The sequence below is a fragment of the Zonotrichia leucophrys genome, chromosome 7 (assembly GCF_028769735.1).
Source record: "Zonotrichia leucophrys gambelii isolate GWCS_2022_RI chromosome 7, RI_Zleu_2.0, whole genome shotgun sequence".
NCBI classification, from domain to species: domain Eukaryota; kingdom Metazoa; phylum Chordata; class Aves; order Passeriformes; family Passerellidae; genus Zonotrichia; species Zonotrichia leucophrys.
In genome coordinates this window covers 9,668,194-9,684,748 of record NC_088177.1, presented here as the reverse complement: position 1 = coordinate 9,684,748, position 16,555 = coordinate 9,668,194, and the positions used below count along the sequence as shown (strand labels likewise).

General features: G+C 55.2%; 1 protein-coding gene and 13 non-coding genes across 14 annotated transcripts; 7 read left to right on the top strand and 7 right to left on the bottom strand.

Annotated features, from left to right (window-relative positions):
• Positions 1–160: 160 nt before the first annotated feature.
• Positions 161–242, bottom strand: TRNAS-GCU (transfer RNA serine (anticodon GCU)). Its single transcript has one exon. It is a non-coding gene; the product is annotated as a tRNA-Ser (tRNA).
• Positions 243–461: 219 nt separating this feature from the next.
• Positions 462–534, bottom strand: TRNAM-CAU (transfer RNA methionine (anticodon CAU)). The gene has a single exon. It is a non-coding gene; the product is annotated as a tRNA-Met (tRNA).
• Positions 535–668: 134 nt separating this feature from the next.
• On the top strand, positions 669–750 carry TRNAS-GCU (transfer RNA serine (anticodon GCU)). Its single transcript has one exon. It is a non-coding gene; the product is annotated as a tRNA-Ser (tRNA).
• Positions 751–2,157: 1,407 nt separating this feature from the next.
• Positions 2,158–2,229, bottom strand: TRNAP-AGG (transfer RNA proline (anticodon AGG)). The gene has a single exon. It is a non-coding gene; the product is annotated as a tRNA-Pro (tRNA).
• A 1,677-nt stretch (positions 2,230–3,906) lies between these two features.
• TRNAP-AGG (transfer RNA proline (anticodon AGG)) lies at positions 3,907–3,978 on the top strand. The gene has a single exon. It is a non-coding gene; the product is annotated as a tRNA-Pro (tRNA).
• A 280-nt stretch (positions 3,979–4,258) lies between these two features.
• Positions 4,259–4,330, bottom strand: TRNAA-UGC (transfer RNA alanine (anticodon UGC)). Its single transcript has one exon. It is a non-coding gene; the product is annotated as a tRNA-Ala (tRNA).
• Positions 4,331–4,560: 230 nt separating this feature from the next.
• On the bottom strand, positions 4,561–4,632 carry TRNAP-CGG (transfer RNA proline (anticodon CGG)). The gene has a single exon. It is a non-coding gene; the product is annotated as a tRNA-Pro (tRNA).
• A 1,137-nt stretch (positions 4,633–5,769) lies between these two features.
• Positions 5,770–5,841, top strand: TRNAA-CGC (transfer RNA alanine (anticodon CGC)). Its single transcript has one exon. It is a non-coding gene; the product is annotated as a tRNA-Ala (tRNA).
• A 529-nt stretch (positions 5,842–6,370) lies between these two features.
• TRNAS-UGA (transfer RNA serine (anticodon UGA)) lies at positions 6,371–6,452 on the bottom strand. The gene has a single exon. It is a non-coding gene; the product is annotated as a tRNA-Ser (tRNA).
• Positions 6,453–6,705: 253 nt separating this feature from the next.
• Positions 6,706–6,781, bottom strand: TRNAA-UGC (transfer RNA alanine (anticodon UGC)). Its single transcript has one exon. It is a non-coding gene; the product is annotated as a tRNA-Ala (tRNA).
• A 1,865-nt stretch (positions 6,782–8,646) lies between these two features.
• TRNAP-AGG (transfer RNA proline (anticodon AGG)) lies at positions 8,647–8,718 on the top strand. Its single transcript has one exon. It is a non-coding gene; the product is annotated as a tRNA-Pro (tRNA).
• A 343-nt stretch (positions 8,719–9,061) lies between these two features.
• On the top strand, positions 9,062–9,133 carry TRNAA-UGC (transfer RNA alanine (anticodon UGC)). The gene has a single exon. It is a non-coding gene; the product is annotated as a tRNA-Ala (tRNA).
• Positions 9,134–10,441: 1,308 nt separating this feature from the next.
• Positions 10,442–10,523, top strand: TRNAS-GCU (transfer RNA serine (anticodon GCU)). The gene has a single exon. It is a non-coding gene; the product is annotated as a tRNA-Ser (tRNA).
• A 4,111-nt stretch (positions 10,524–14,634) lies between these two features.
• On the top strand, positions 14,635–16,030 carry LOC135450256 (beta-keratin-related protein-like). The gene is made up of 2 exons (XM_064718260.1): positions 14,635–14,660; positions 15,311–16,030. Exon 2 carries the CDS (start codon positions 15,331–15,333, stop codon positions 15,616–15,618), a length of 288 nt encoding a protein of 95 aa, XP_064574330.1. The 5' UTR covers positions 14,635–14,660; positions 15,311–15,330; the 3' UTR covers positions 15,619–16,030.
• Positions 16,031–16,555: the final 525 nt, after the last annotated feature.

Genomic DNA, 16,555 nt, shown 5'->3' with positions numbered 1-16,555 from the left:
GTGGCCTCATTCCTCTGTAAAAGCTCATGGTGAGGGATGCTTTCAAGGGGGAAGGGAGTGGGGAGGGTGGCTGCTGTCTGTTACCAGGGGGCTGGTCTTGTTCCAGCCACTCTTCTATCGTTTATCTGTTGATGGCGAACCCGGGGCACCAGTAAAATCTCGACGAGAGTGGGATTCGAACCCACGCGTGCAGAGCACAATGGATTAGCAGTCCATCGCCTTAACCACTCGGCCACCTCGTCCCACTTTGTGGGTTTCACCCCTCCGCCCGCCCCGCACGTGTGGGAACCACCCCTCCCATGCCTTCGGCTTCCCCGTGCCCTTGAGGCCCCGGCCCCGTGGGAGCCGCCCGCCGCGGGGGCCGTACGAAGGCGTCGGCAATGTCTGGGCCGGACACACTGCGGAGCCACCTCGGGTTGTCACGGGGAAACAAAAAAAGACCCCAGCAAACCGCAAAACAGTGCCCTCTCTGAGGCTCGAACTCAGGACCTTCAGATTATGAGACTGACGCGCTGCCTACTGCGCTAAGAGGGCGCTAGAACGACTGAGCGGTGTCGGGCCTCCGGCGGGTGAGCAGGCGACGAGACCAGGCCGGGCCCCGGGGCAGGGCGGGAAGGGGCTGCGGCGATAGGATCAGGCCGGCAGGGGGCGACAAGCTTCCGCAGAGCGACGAGGTGGCCGAGTGGTTAAGGCGATGGACTGCTAATCCATTGTGCTCTGCACGCGTGGGTTCGAATCCCATCCTCGTCGAGATTTTGCTGCCGCGCTGGGGGAACTGGGGACCTTCGGGGTGGGCTCGGATTCTTGCGGCACATGGGGCCTCGGCGTGGGCGGGAGGGGAAATGGTACCAGCTAGTGCCTGGGCTACACTGGCATCTGCATCCTCTCCAGGATCAAAAGTCCCCCGTGCCCTGGAGATTTTGGGAAGGGGATGGCAGAAGACATTGACGTAATGTCTAAAGGGCCAGCCAACGTCCTCATGTAGAGGGGCGGATAGTCTCCTATCCAAGACGCATGGAGAAGAAAGCACTTAGAAATCGTTACAAGAGCGATTACTGCCGAAAGTGGCTGTTGAGCAGTCCGGCTATAACCTTCTGAAACGTAGAGTGTAATAGGGAAGTAAACTGGGACAAAGGAAGTGTGAAACCGTGGATGGATACCCTGGATACTGCGGGGAGAGCAGGCACAGAAGGTATAGGAGGGTTTTTCCCATCACAGTTGTTGTTAATTATGCCCGTTCATTGTAACTTGGGCAAAAAGCAGCAAAGAGGGCAAAAGACAAAGTGCAAATCTGATTCTGCGCGTCGTGGGAGCCCAGAGGGGCAGAGGAAGGTGCCCTGGCCCCACACCACCCCCAGCCCCCAGATGCTGGGTGTGGCTGTAGATGATTTACCTGGAGAGGCATCCAAACAGCTCCCTTCTCCCCACCCAGCGGGGATTAGCCCTCTCCTATGGCTCATCCTGGCCATTGGACATGTCTGGGCACCCTGGGAAGGTACCTGAGGTGCTGCCAGGTCCCTCCAGCCAAATGTAGGAACCTGGAGGGTGGGCTGTGGGCTAGGGAGCCATGCCGAGGGAGACAGATCCTCCTTGCTGTTTGTGGGGCTTGCGGGCACCCCAGGGCAGGGGCAGGTCCTGGGTGGGAGGGACACCTTGGTGAATTTTTACGTCCATTGGGGGACCCTGAAATAAGCTTTCAGTAAAAACGTGCACTCAAACTGCTCTGAGTCAGTGTCATCATTGTGAGGGGCAAACGGGCAGTGGAGAAGCCCCAGCAGTGTCCCCAACTTGTGCCAGAGAGGAAAACCAGACTCCCAGGCGCCATTGGAAGTCGAATCCAGGATCTCCTGTTTACATGACAGATATGTTAACCAGCTGAGCTAGAGACCCCACCTGCCCCACTGCCGGAGTGCCCCATGGCCACAGACACAGCCCTTCCCATGCCATCCCCATCCCGCTGCCAAGTCAAAAATAGGGTCACTCTGCAGGACCAATGTGTCGGGACTCCAGAGACAGAGCACAGCCTCATGTGACGCTCTGTATGCCACGCTAAGTTCAAAGCCCTACACATGTCCCTGAGGGATAAAGGGCGATGGCCGGGTCCCGTCGGGCTCGGCACCGGCTAGGCGGGAGCAGGGCGATGATGTCCAAAATGAAGGGCTCGTCCGGGATTTGAACCCGGGACCTCTCGCACCCTAAGCGAGAATCATACCCCTAGACCAACGAGCCGCGGCGCGCTCCCTCTCCCGCAAGGCCCAGCTGCCCCTCCCCCCCTCCGCACGGGGACCCCCCGCCCCCTCCTTCTCCCCGCCTCCCGCACGGCTCCGACGCCGCAGCCCCGACACAGCGCTGCGCCCGCCCCGTCAAGCGCCAAGCACCCCCAAGCAGCCCGCACACCGCGCCCCGAACCGCGCCCATAAACCTCCGCACCCCGAACCGCGCCCCGCCACAGCGCCCCGCCGCCCTCGCTGCGCCTCCCTCGCCGCCGGCGCTGCGATGGCCGAGGCTTGAACGCGTTGCACTCGAAATCTAGCAGGGGCTCCCTGCGCAGGTTCCAATCCTGCTCACTGACGTCGGTTTTACCCAAAGCCCTGACACCTCTCTCTATTGGGAGTCCCGGCAGGAGTTGATAGCGGGAGCGTCATGAACAGCCACACGGCCCTAAGCCCTACCTTCTCTTCTCCCTCAGGCGGTATTCACGATTTGGATACTGGAGGTGGAGCATCCTGAAGATTCTGAGTGTATTACTCCTCAAAACCCTCTCCCACATCCTTGGAAGGACAGTGTACCCCCCTTCATTGCTCTGGGTATGTGTTTTAGAGTGAAAGTGGTCCTGAATTCAACTGTTGCATGAATCTGCCTACACTATTCTCCTCCTTCTGAGCTGGTCCCCTCAGCATCGATTTTCACCCCAAGAGACGTCCTGAGCCCTGTGGGGAAGTTAAAAAATGCCTTCTATGCTCTGCAGCCTCCAGGCACGGCAGGGAAACAGCCACAAGATTTTTATACAACCTTGGGATGCCAGGACACAGCACCAGGCCTTTCGTGCAGAGCTCTCGCAGCCTCACAACCAGCAGAGAGGTATTTGAGAAGGCACAAGGACGTGGAGAATGCTTAGGGGTTGATCTGAACTACATCTCTCTCCCCCAGCAACATTTTGCCACCAGTCCTTTGGAGCCCATCTTTCCCATAGGGATGTACCCAGCTAACAAGGGTCACCCTCAGCGCTGGACATGGTGAGTGGCCAAAAGTAAGAGATATCTTGGAGTTGAACCCAGGTCGTCCTACACCCAAGGCAAGAATCACACCTCTAGACCAATGAACCAGGAGGTACTTATTCTCTCCCCCACTCTACATCTTCCAGACCCTGTTGGGGGTGATGGGGTGCCAAGGCTGCGTGGGCCTCGCAGAGTGTGGGAGCAGGGAGGTGCCTCTTGCTGTAGCCTCGAGATGCCAGATGCAGCACATGGGTGTCGCAGGTTCCCTTTCCTCCGTCAGTGGCCCTCGGCGGCCCTTGCAGCAGTTGGAATGGTCGGTGCTTTGTTGTGGCACGTTTTGCTGTGGGGCATGGTGCAGAGGGGATGTGCTGTGAGCGGTGTTTGTGCTCAGCGTCAGCAATGGGCGTGTGTGTGTGGCAGGGCTGTGGGTGCGTGGGGGGCGCAGCGGTTTTGGGTGCAGGGGCTAAGAGGAGAGTGGAGCGAGCAACGTGGTGGGTGCGAGGCGGTGGCGTGTGTGAGGTGTGTAAGGGCTGTGCAGGGTTGTGCGTGTGCGTGGTGTCGGTGTGCGAGCAGGGCGGCGAGGTGTGTGAGCGTGTGTGAGCGTGGAGCGGCGCGCTGTGGGCGGCAGCGGGGACGTGTGCGGGGTGCGCTGGGGCAGAGTGGGGGGGCGGGAAAATCGGGTCGGCGCGGCTCGTTGGTCTAGGGGTATGATTCTCGCTTAGGGTGCGAGAGGTCCCGGGTTCAAATCCCGGACGAGCCCTCCCTTTTACACCACCGGGTGAGCCCCGGCCCCCGTGCTCACGCCGGGAGGCACCGTGAGCCCCGTGCGGAAGGGACTCGGGCTGCCTCCACTCTCTACGGCACCTGGCCAAGGAGGGACATCTCGCCACCCATTTCCTTGCTGCCCGCCCTGCGCTGCCGGCGGGCAATCCCAGCTGCCCCGTGCCCACAGGCAGCCGCAGGGATTTCTTGTGGGCCATCTGGGGCTCTCTGGGGGGCCTGTATGCGTATGCAGAGGGCTGTGGAGCGGCAAAAGGAGATGGAGATGCTGGGGGTTGATCCCAGGGCCTCTTGCATGCAAAGCAAGCGCTCTCCCGCTGAGCTACATCCCCGTGCAACAGCAAGGGGAGTTGGCCAAGTCCAGCTCCCCACTTTGCCCCCATGGCTCCAAACCCGACTGTCACAGGCTGCACTCCACCTTTCCCAGTCCTGCGCCCCTCCTGGTTTAAGGATGTGCCCACAGAAAACACTGTGCCTATCGCTGCTCTGCAGGCCCTGCTTCCCTACCTCCATCCCCACCCTGGCTTCACCACATCCCAAGGCGCGTAGGTGCCCAAAAATAGGGCTCGTCCGGGATTTGAACCCGGGACCTCTCGCACCCGAAGCGAGAATCATACCCCTAGACCAACGAGCCAGATAAGTGCAAGCTGGAGAACATCCTTTTTTTACTTCGAGAACTCACAGAACTACGGGGTGTGAGCCGGGACCTGTGGCAGCTCTGTTTGTCTCTGAGGGATGGTCACCATGAAGAGTTCACCCTTGTCCTTCTCTGGCTGTGGAGATGTCATCTGGGCATATGTAGCAGGTTGCTCTGGAATGCCAGAGACTGGAATGGAGGAAACAAACAATGCTCTATTTCCCAAACAATCAGTGTTAAACGAAGAAAATAGGTCACGCTGCTTTCGGTGTTGAATAAAGCTGAAACCAGCCTGACTCTTCAACCCCAAATTTAAACAACCTGATAGCGAGTTGAAGAACAATAGCTCTGGCAAAATATCTGGATAAAGGAACAAACAAGTAATATTACTGATAACTTTACTAAAACTGTTGGGCTGGCACAGCTGGCCTGGACATATGTGGCTCACAGTCCATGTTTTTATAGTATAGAAGTCCCATATTTGAATGGCGGGTTTTTTTGACAGATCATTTCTTGAAGGGTATGTGTGGAGATTCTCCCCTGAGAGACACTCCTCAAGGTCACTCCCTAAGGCTGAGCCCAAGAGATTGGCCCCCAGTTATTGGCTGGTCTGGGTGAGAAACATCAAACTTTACTTAATAATTAGTTTTGGCAGCTTTAATATATTTCCTTTAATAAAATTGTATCAATATTCCTTCATAGTGCACTATATTGTAATAGTTGTTATAGCACCTATATTGTGTAGTAAATAATTCTGACTAAGATATTTTTGTCTAATCATCGTAATAAAGAATATGTATTTGTGTACGTATTAATTTTAATATTTATTTTTAATCCTGCAGGATAAAGCTGTATAAAATTTCTACTACATCTATACAATATTTTAGAGATAAATCACTCCAAAATCTGGAGCTAAGATTGGGTCCAGCCACACCCAGGCTCCTCTCTGAAAAGTTTAGAAAGCCAGGGGTTCCTCTCTGCATTTCAAGATTCAGTGGGAGTTTCTAAACTTCATCTGAAGCTCCCACTCTGCCCAGCACAGCATGGCCATGGGCTGTACCTGCCTGGTTTTAAAATGGGGGCCACAGGGAGCAGGGGGCTTGGCAGAACCCCCAGAGCTAGGGAGCCCACGCAGGGGATGTAGCTCAGTGGGAGAGCGCTTGCTTCGCATGTAAGAGGCCCTGGGTTCAACCCCCAGCATCTCCAGCTTTTTTTTCCTTCCTCAAACCCACCTCCTCCGCGGGCCAGTGATGATAAACTCGCATCTACCTCGGGAAGGGCTCCCCAAAGGTGAGTGATGCACCATGGCAGAGCTTCCCCCTGAGGCTGCGGTGGCAGCATGACCCCCAGTGCCCTGACAGCTGCTTCCCAAGGCAGGAGGGAACCAGCCCTGGCCATGGCTGAGCTGTGCCTGTGCCCATGGGCACTGGGCAACCCTGTTCTCCTGGCAGTCATGGCACCATTCCATCCCAGGGGTCACCCAGCTAGGGACGCTGTCTGTGCCCTCCATGCTGGACAGTGCCTCCCCTCCCTTGTCCGGACACTGCAGAGGCCATGCCTGTCCACAGGTGCCCAAAAGAAGGGGTCACGCACAAGCTCAGGCCAAAGTCCACAAGCCCACCCACTGCAAGAGCACTGCCCCTTCCCTGGCCACCGCTCCCCACGGATCAAAACCCTCAGAGAGGAGTTCAGTTCCTCCGGCGCCCCCCCCCATCCATCCGTAGGTAAAACCTGTCGCTGTGAGCAGGATTCGAACCTGCGCAGGGAACCCCTATTGGATTTCAAGTCCAACGCCTTCACCCCTCGGCCATCACAGCCCCACATACTTTCTGCCTAGCTGGTGACAGCCAGGAACAGCACACTTTGCCTCAGGTTATGCCATCCCCCAGCCTGGTGTGGGGCTCTGCTCAGCCCCAGCTCCCACACCTGGAGGGTTGGGAAAAGGGAACACGCAGGAATATTTACTGATGACTGGAAAAAATCCAGATGCCTTGGCCTCAAGACAGGCAGCACAGGGAAGCATCTCCAAGGATGCCCAGGGATACAGAAGGTCTTGGAGGGGAAAAGACATGGAGATGCTGCTGGGGGTTGATCCCAGGGCCTCTTGCATGCAAAGCAAGCGCTCTCCCACTGAGCTACATGCTCCGGTGCAAGGAAGGAAGGGCAGGGAGATGGCCTGGCTGAGTCCCCTCATCCCTGGGGCACACACTGCCAGCCTTGGGGTGTCAATCCTGCCCACCCAGCCAGGAAGGAGCACCCAGCCCTCTGTGCCAGAGCCCTGGTTATGCTGCAGTCCCATGTGCCAGCCAAAGAAGTTAGGTGCCCAAAAGGTGGGCTCATTGAGGAGGTGAACCCAGGACCTCTCACACCTTAAGTGAGAATCATGCCCCAGATCTGTGCTCCCCAATTCTGGGAGTTGAGGAGGGTGCCTAATGTTGCCTTTTGCCCCTTGGCTGTGGTAGATAGGGTCAGGCGTTTGGAAGATTTCGCGATGTTACGGGAAGGCAGGGTCCCTGTCCCCTTAGATAACAAAATTAACATAGGAATGCAGCCCCCTAAACCAGATGCTGGTAACTTTCCATTCCCTACCCAGTAACCTTCCACCCCTTACTAACCATAGAAGGTAAAGACAGACCCCTTATGACGTAGAAAACCCCTAGATTATAAAACCCCACGAGAAGAGATAATAAAGGCCTTTTGACCATCCACCACATTGGTGTCTGCGTGTTTCATAGGCCCGAGCGACCCTGGAGAGTGGGTCACCGAGCTGTTCCTCCGAACCAGGTCGCCTTTGCCTTGTATCAGAAGGCAACACTTGGCACAGCCTGGCACAAGGAAATCATCTTACTATGTCCAGGAGGTGGGCATTTGGAGGTCTATGGTGCAAAACTTCTCTGAATCCAGTGGCCACAGGGGCAGGAGGACCATGAAGACAGCGGGGACCCTTGGACACCACCCTGCCCTTGCACAGGAGCATGTACCTCAGCGGGAGAGTGCTTACTTTGCATGCAGGAGGCCTTGGGATCAACCCCCAGCACATCCATGTCCTTTTGCCTCTCCAGACTCCTCCCTGTTGGTTGTGGGGCTGGCAGAGCCCTCTACAGACCCCTGCCGAAAGCACTGGTGCTGCCTGGGGGCATATCAGGCCCAAGAGTGCGGGGGACAGCAGTGGTACACAGGGGGTGCCACACCCCATGCCAGCCCCTCGAGCTGCCCCACTCATCCTGCCCAGCCCCAAGCTGCAGTGACTGGGGGGGAACAACGGGAAGACCCCAGAGGGCTCTGCACCTCCAGAGAAAAACAGGACAGGCTCTGACCAAAATGACAATTCCTCTGGGAGTGAGACCCACATCTCCTCATACCTTAAGGTGGAAACACACCCAAACCTGCATTGTTGGGCACCGTGGCACCACTGCCCTGGGCTTGCGTGGGTCCCAGCTGGCCCATTAGTAAAAAAAGGTAACCTCATCACCAGGAGGACTTCATCTGACCCCAGAGTGAGTGGTCCATGACTCCCTGCCCTACGATGCTACATATTCCTTGACAGGAGAAGAAAGTTAAGACGCCATTTATACGGGGAGGGTCGACTCCCATCTATGCAGGTAAAACCCATGTCAGTGAGCAGGATTGGAACCTGCGCAGGGAGCCCCTGCTGGATTTCGAGTGCAACGCGTTCAAGCCTCGGCCATCGCAGCGCCGGCGGCGCGGCGAGGGAGGAGCAGCGCGGGCGGTGGGGGCGGCGGGGCGCGGAGGTTTAGGGGCGTGGTTCGGGGTGAGGAGGTTCGGGGCGCGGTTCGAGGCGCGGTGCGGTTCGGGGCGGGGCGGTTCGGGGTGCGGAGGTTTATGGGCGCGGTTCGGGGCGCGGGTGTGCGGGCTGCGTGGGGGTGCTTGGCGCTTGGCGGGTGGGCGCAGCGCTGTGTCGGGGCTGCGGCGTCGGAGCCGTGTGGGAGGCGGGGCGGGACTGGTGTGGGGCGGGGGGAGTGGGGCCTTGCGGGACACAGAGCGTGCCGCGGCTCGTTGGTCTAGGGGTATGATTCTCGCTTAGGGTGCGAGAGGTCCCGGGTTCAAATCCCGGACGAGCCCTTCTTTTTACACACCCAGCGCCCACCTTCACCACCTCAACCCACTGCAACCACCCTGCCCTGCCATTCGCACTCCCCCTCGCCACCTCCGCCCGCCCTCCCGACACTGCAGCAGCCCGACACAGGCCTGCCACGTCTCCACTCTGCCCCTTACCTGCCCTGCCTGCTCTGCGCCACACTTATTCGCCCTGCTCCAAGCCCCTCCCCAGCCCAATGACACCTAAGGCACCCGCACTGCCTGCAAACACCTGAAGGCCCTTTCCCCAGCTTGGGCGGCAGGGCAAGGCAGCAGACACATGCATTTGCTCAGATGCAGGAGAACGCCCCACCACACGCGCTGGCACGGGGATGTAGCTCAGCGGGAGAGCGCTTGCTTTGCATGCAAGAGGCCCTGGGATCAACCCCCAGCATCTCCATCTCCTTTTGCCGCTCCACAGCCCTCCGCATACGCATACAAGGCCCCCCATAGAGCCCCAGATGGCCCACAAGAAATCCCTGTGGCTGCCTGTGGGCACGGGGCAGCTGGGATTGCCTGCCGGCAGCCCAATGCAGGCAGCAAGGAAATGCGTGGCGAGATGTCCCTCCTTGGCCAGGTGCTGTAGAGAGTGGAGGCAGCCCGAGTCTCCTCCCCACGGGGCTCACGATATCTCCTGGCATGACCATTGTCTTTGTGTGACGATTGGTGCTGAGGAGGAGCATTCAGAAAGGGATATGAGACAGGCTGTCAGATCAGGGCAGTGTAGGGTGGCAGCTGGAACAGCTCTACCAGGGCAAGGGGAGGGGGCAACATGTCCCTGTAGGGTCTGGGGATTGCCAAACCCAGCTGGTGGTGTTTATGGGATGTGTTGGTCTCCCTGTGCCAGGGCCTTGGGTCAGCACCAGGAGTGTTCTCAGCAGCTAAAAGAGATGGGGTTTTCAGCTGGGAAACCCCAAACCTGGGGCAGCATGTGGGCAGAGAAGTGGGCAGAGCATTAGGTGTTTTAAGGAGCAACCAGTGTCAGGAGTGCCACTGGGTGCCATGGCTCATGTGGTCACTGTGCCCGTCTTGTAAACAGGAGATCTTGGGTTCAGCTCCCAGTGGTGCCTCAGCCTGAGTGACTATTTTTCCTCCCTGTCCCGAACTGGGTGCACTGCTGGGGGTCCTTGTCCTGCTCAGAGCAATGTCAGCCCCCAGTTCTCTGTCCCGCCTGACTCTACTCTGGGAATAAAATGTTTCCTTCTGCTTCCTCTCCCTTCTCACCTCACACTGAAAAGCTGGTCTAAACTATTTCCAGAAACCAGGCAATTTGGGAAATAAGAGATACATTAGATGCTGTCTGGACCCCTCCCATCTTCCTTATTACTTTGCACAGCTGGTGTGGAATCATGTGGGAAAACCCTCTAGACACAGGTTGGGTGTGGGTGTCTAATGGAGATGCGTGGTGCAGGCGTTTTTGTGGCAACAATAAATGCCATGTTACTCTTTGCCACCCCATGGACACAGAAGGGAACAGGGACAGGGGCAAATGAATCACAAACACTTGCTTGTCTCCCTGCCCTGCTGTGACAGGGGCTGCCAGGGCTCTGCCTGCACAGCCTTGCTCACCAAAGGACACCCTGAAGAACCAGCTCCAGTATTGCTGTCTATGGTCAAACAAACAAACAAACAAAAGAACAAAAACAAACAAACAAACAAACAAAAATCTGCAAAAACAAATTTTGCTAAAATGACCATTTCAGTAGAGGACGAGGTGGCCGAGTGGTTAAGGCGATGGACTGCTAATCCATTGTGCTCTGCACGCGTGGGTTCGAATCCCACCCTCGTCGGCTTCCCTATCTGCTCTTTCCTGCGGTTTTTTTTTTTGTGCAGCTTGCCCCGTACCCTCGTGCTCTCGGTGTTTTGCTCTGCTCTGTCAAATGCGCGTTACATCTGCCCTTGGGCTGCTGCTGCCAGGGGCTGAGCCTGCTCCTCGTGGCTCAGGGTCTGGTGTGGCCCCTCTGTGCAATGTGCCATGGCAGCAGGGTGCCTGAGCTCACCTGCCAGCTGCTCTCCTGCCATCCCGCTGCCTCCTCTCCAGGAGCACTGAACTGTAGGCAGGGGAGATCAGGACTGCCCGTCCCTGGGCATCCTCAAGGATGCCAATGGGAGTCAAAAGCTGCCTCTGGCATGTCTCAGAGGAGCTTGTTCTGGAGAAGGCAGAGCTACTGTGCACTGGCAGCTCCCTCCTGTGCCTGGAGCAGCATGCACAGTGGAGATTCCTGGAGACAGGACAGAGTGACCAATGGCAAGATGAAGAGGAAAGAGGTAAAACTGCTTCTAGAATCTCAGTGGTCTTTCAGAGAGGAAAGCCTTGCATCCGGGAGTCTGTGCTTTGAGGCACCTGGGGAAATATATTGTGGCAGTCTCTCTAGTGCCTTCCCCTTCTCCCCTCTACTCCTCTCCACTGATGAGCATGTGGCCGAGCAATTCCATGGCTTCAGGACAAGGTGAGGATGCTCAGACTTAGCTGCCCACACCTTTTTTACCATCACTGTGGCTACATTTCCTTCCCATGCCAGGGGAGATGTCTCTGGGGACGAGTGAGAAGCTGCTTCCCTCTATCAGTGTCTCCTGAGCCAGAAACCATGACCAGACTGGGGGGAAACACCAGCCCCATCCCATTCCACTGCCTTGAGATGCTGTGCTGCTTGGCCAGGTCTGCCACCCTAGGAAGGGGGAGATGTTGCTGCCTGGACAGCCAGGTGCCCTGCAAGGGATCTGTGTGAGATTTCCTGGGAAAAAATGCATGAGTTTGGGTCCAGCCCTGCAGAGAGACCAACCTGCGGTTGGAGATGATGAAATGGGCTGGGGTGGTGGTTGCAGAGGTACAGCAGTGCATGGCAGGGGAATTGCTGTCACAGGATAGGACCGGGGACTTGCAGGGCACAGGCAGCCAGGAGAGAATCCCTACTGATTCCGCTGGGACACCCTTCAACCCTGCCCTGGCACACACATGTCCCTGTCCTGGTGAGCGGTGACGAGTCCTCCTGAAGGGAATGTGCCACTGTCAGTGGTGCTGTGGGGCATCAGCCCACTCAGGGACCTGGAAATTACAGGGATCCTTTGGCATGGAACTGGATCATCTGCAGCCTCGGGACAGTGCCTGGCAGCCGGAGCCTGTCTCTCCCCAGTGGCACCCGCTGGGCTCCCTGGGCTGCACAGAGTGGCCCTGGAGCACCCGGAGTCTGCTTTGGCAAGGACACAGGCAGCCAGGATGCTCTGTGCCTGGGTCTGGCTGCATCAGGATTCTGCCTTCTGGCGCTGGGGTGTCCCACTCATCCATCAGCCATCTGGGTGTGGTCCGTGACTGTTCTGCTGCCAGTAGGCAAGCCCTGGGTGAGCACCCTGCATGCAGACATTCCTTGGAGATGGGATGCTGTAGGTCTGTTGCTGCTCCAAGGTGTGCCCCTGCCTCTAGCTTTCAGGAGAAATTTTAGGACAGGGGCAAGCTCCTGCCCTCCAGCCAGTCTCGGACACATCCAGCCCTTGGGTCATTGGAAATCAAAATGCAAAGTGCAACTGGGACTGGTGATAGGAAGGGAAACACATGGATTATTGATCCTGGGCCATGTTTTTTGTGTCCTTACTTGCAGGAAGGGGCAGGGCTGAGGTGGCCACACATCCTGGATCCATGCAGAAGTTAAAGAAATGGATCCAACATGTTTTGTTTGGTGAAATTTTCTCAGGTTTGAGGTTCATGCAGAGAAAGTCACATCTCGAGCAGTAAGTGCTCATTCCCTGAAATGAATACAGATTGGAAGTTCAGTCTTTGTTTTTCTCCCAAATATCTGCCCTTTCCCCATCTGTTTTCGTTTTTAAAAGTTCAGTCACTACACAGATCAGATTATTTTAACTTCCTAACATGTGCCTTTTGTTTCCCCTGCTGTCTTTTCTGGAAAAAGGACTTGTTTCAGTCCACAGATCTGCTCACATTCAACAACATTTCCCCTCTGAGTGCCACACTGCATTTATCCCAAGCATCACTGCATCTATGGATATGATTCTCAGGCATGATGGTCCAGTGTGAGCAGAATTTCAAGTGCTTAAACTGTATTTCAAAACTGAAACACACAGTGAGGCTGCAGTTCTGAATATCCCACCCTGTGCTTGGAAGTGTGCAAGGGAGTCACCCAGGAAGGGCTGTTTTCCTGAGAAAATGGGAATGCACAGAGACACAGAACAAAAAAAAAAAAAAAAAAAAAAGAAAAAGAAAAAGAAAAAGCCAAACAAACCAGATTGGTAGAAGAAGGGTTTAATTCTCAAGCTGTGGGTCCAAGATGCACTTGTGGCATCAATTTATTATTCAAGAGTGGAGCAAAAAGCAGCACAGTAAAGCTTAAACTTTAACCTCATCTTTTCCTGCTTCCCAAGTCGCCATTTAGGAGATTATGAATGATGAACCCACAGCGTCCTGCCTTACTCCAGGCGCCGCCAGGTTGCTTCTCCCTGAAGCCCATGTCCTCTGCTGAACCTCAGAAGATGTCATTTCCTTTTTCCCCTTCCAGAATGACGTTAAAAAATAGCTGAGTTCGGCCTCAGAACCTTGGAAAGGCTTTGTTGCCCTGACAGGCAAGCAGAGAAGAGTCACTAGGGACCATTCAGTGAGATCCATTGTGGCCAAGTTATCTCAAGAACTCAAATGACCCCCCAAACCCCACAAGGCACATCTTTAACAAGATGCTCACAGCCCCACACACACATAGTACACATCTCCCAGTTCTGCCAGGGTTTATTCCAGGGCAAGAGATGTTTGTGCTGTCAGTTGGGCTCTGCTTGTGTGAAATGAAAAGCCAGTTTCAGACTTTCCTTGCCTCTAGAGTTCATGATGGCTCATCATGGTCCTGCTTGGGTCCACATCAGCAATTCCCTCTCCCCACTGAGAGGCTGATTCATGTTTAAGTGTAGGTTGAGATGTTTGGGATATTTAATAGCTAACAGGCTTACAGCAGATCCCAGATCCCCGGTGTCACACCAGAGCCTGTAATTACTGTAATTAACCCTGTCTTGACGATGTCACCCCATCACAAGGAAGGACACCTGTGACCTTCTGGCTCACTGCTACCACCCTATCCAAAGAGTGGGATGGAAGGGCTCTTGGAAGTCAGTTCCCTGCACAAAATCAGACAGTTTAGGCATGTGTCATCTGTGGGGCTGGACTTCAGAGCCCCACTTTGCTTTTAAAATCTGATGTGCCTTCCAAGCACGACTTATACCCCAGGTGTGAGGAAAAAAAAAAACAACAACCAAACAACAACAACAACAACCAAAAAAAAAACAAAAAAAAAAAACCACCACACCCACCCACACACACACAAAAAAAAAAAAAAAACAAACCAGAAAAATCCTCTAAGTGCATCCAAACCCATAACAAATTGCTCACGCTGGGCTAGGTCAGTTCCCTGTGTCCACATCACTCATATCCTCACTCCTTCAGTCCTGAAGCCCCTCAGCTTTCCTGGCCTCCATGAAACTCCTGGCACAGGATTTCACTCCAAATGGATGTTCCTTACATTCAGTTTACATCCTTGATCTCACCTCAGGTGCATGAGAGAGCTGAATTGGTTGTGCTAAGAGGAAGGTGGGGATATATCTGCTCTAAATTCTGCTGAAACACTCTCCTCCTGCCTGGTGGCATAAAGACCTAAAATGTCCCTTGGCCTTAGGAAGGAAGGTAATTAATGCCTGTAGCCCAAATCATTTCAATCTTACTCAGTATTACATGGAAGCAAAACATGAGAGATGAAAGAGGGAACTGTTTAATCAGTCAGGGGAGCTTTCCAGGAGAAAACTGCTGGTTGTTAGGGAATTTCAGGCTGAAGGCACACACCCACTCCCCTGGGGGGCTGGGCCACCCTATAAAATTGTGGGGACAGTGCTTGGCCCCACCACCTGCTCCAGCTGCCACCACTGCCACCTCCATCTGGGTAAGTTGAGACAGGCTCCATCCCCTTCCCCACCCCTGCCTCTTCCCTTCCAGCTGCACAGGACATCAGGGAAGGGTGTATTTCTGCCCTAAAATGAAGAGTGCAAGGGGTTGCAGGATGCAGAGCTTATAGGGTCTGCAACCACATAATCAGTTGCATCCTGCATGATTTTCCTTGCTGAAGTAGAGAAACAAATTAGAACAGGACATGCCTGAGTTGCAGGGATCAATGTGTCCCTGTTTATGGATGAGCATCAAATGTCCCTTATATTTTGGGATGGAATGGTTCAGTTCATGTTGTCTTGATTTAAGTGGATTTTGCTTCAACCACGTGCATCTTGTGATCACTTTGCTTGCCAAAGGCTCCCCGTCAGCTCGGAGCAGGAGTAGGTCTGCTCTGTGGTCCCAGAACCTAGTGCCTCCAACTTTCCCAGACCAACCTGCAGCTCAAACAAAATTCCCCTCATTCTCCTGAGTGGTTTATGGGGCAAGGTGGGGGGAAGCTTTCTTTTGGTGTTTGGAGGATAAGTCATCCAAACTCACCCTGTAGCTTGCTCTCTCATGCCTCTTATTATGGGAGGCATTGAGTGAGGGCTCAGCAAGGGCAGACTGGCCTCTGCCTTGTTTTTACATCCCAGCTCTGGCTTTCAGGTGCACGTCCTTGCTGAGCCATGTCCTGCTACGACCTGTGCCTGCCCTCCTCCTGCGGTCCCCAGCCCCTGGCCACCAGCTGCACCCAGCCCTGCTTCCGCCGCTGCCGGGACTCCACCGCCTTCATCCAGCCGCCCACGGTCGTGGTCACGCTGCCCGGGCCCATCCTCAGCTCCTTCCCGCAGAACACCACGGTGGGCTCCACGGCGTCGGCGGCGGTCGGGAGCTACCTGCGCTGCTGCGGCATCCCTGTGGGCTCCCGGGGGCTGGGCAGGGCAGGACTGCTGTGCCTGGGCACCGGGCTGTAGGGTGTCCCCAGCGGGCTGCTCCTCCTGCCCATGCCAGCGGTGTGGTCAGGAAAGGAAAGCGAAGCACACGACCAAGACTGGGGGAGAGGACTAAGGAGATGCCCCTGGGTTTCCCAGCAGTTGCCCCAGGAGGATGGTAGCCATGCGAGCTCGTCACTCCAGACTGTACCTCTGTACACCTTTATCTCACTAAGTCTTTATATTTCCATGTTCCACACGGCATTTGCTGCTGGCTGGGCAATAAATGCTTCTAGCAGGTTGTAGATGGCAGATGATAGTCATGGGGTGGTGGGACGAGGGGACACCCCTTGTAGAGATCAGCTTGTCCCAAAGTGGGGTTTATCCATTTCTTTACTGGGCACTGGAAGCGCACTTTGTACTCTGAACTGGTTGACTCTCCTTCTCATTAAAGACTTGCTACATCATAGCCTGAATCTTCGGTTGTTCCTTGTTCAGGAGCCTGAAGGGGTGACCTCCTCTGGAGGCAGCTGGGGAGGTTTGGTTTTTACATGAAATGAGGGTTTCTGCTACCCAGCACTTTCTTCCCTGTGCTGACAGATGTGTGTGGTTTGCTGGAACCAGTCCCAAGGCAACTTTCTTATCCTGGAAACCTCTCCTCCTGCCCTATGGCAAGCACCTGCTCAGGGAGGAATTCCTGCAAGAGCTCACTTTATTGCCTGTTCCCTCAAGGAGCTGGGAATGTGAAGGTTTGACATTTCAAAATGGCATTTACCCTGCATTTTGCAGTGATATTTTGTGGGGCTGAGCTAAGGAGGAGGGCATGGAGTCAGGGAAAAAAAAGCAGAAGTGGGATTTTTGGCAGATGGGCTTCTTTGGATGGGCATTCTATGCCAAGCTCACATAGTATTTAATGGGTGACAGTGAAGAGTGAAACAGAAGAGACAATAATTACTTGATGGAGAGGGGACACTGAAGT

Excerpts from the sequence above, each read along its gene's own strand:
- LOC135450256 (XM_064718260.1), top strand. The coding sequence starts at position 15,331 with ATGTCCTGCTACGACCTGTGCCTGCCCTCCTCCTGCGGTCCCCAGCCC.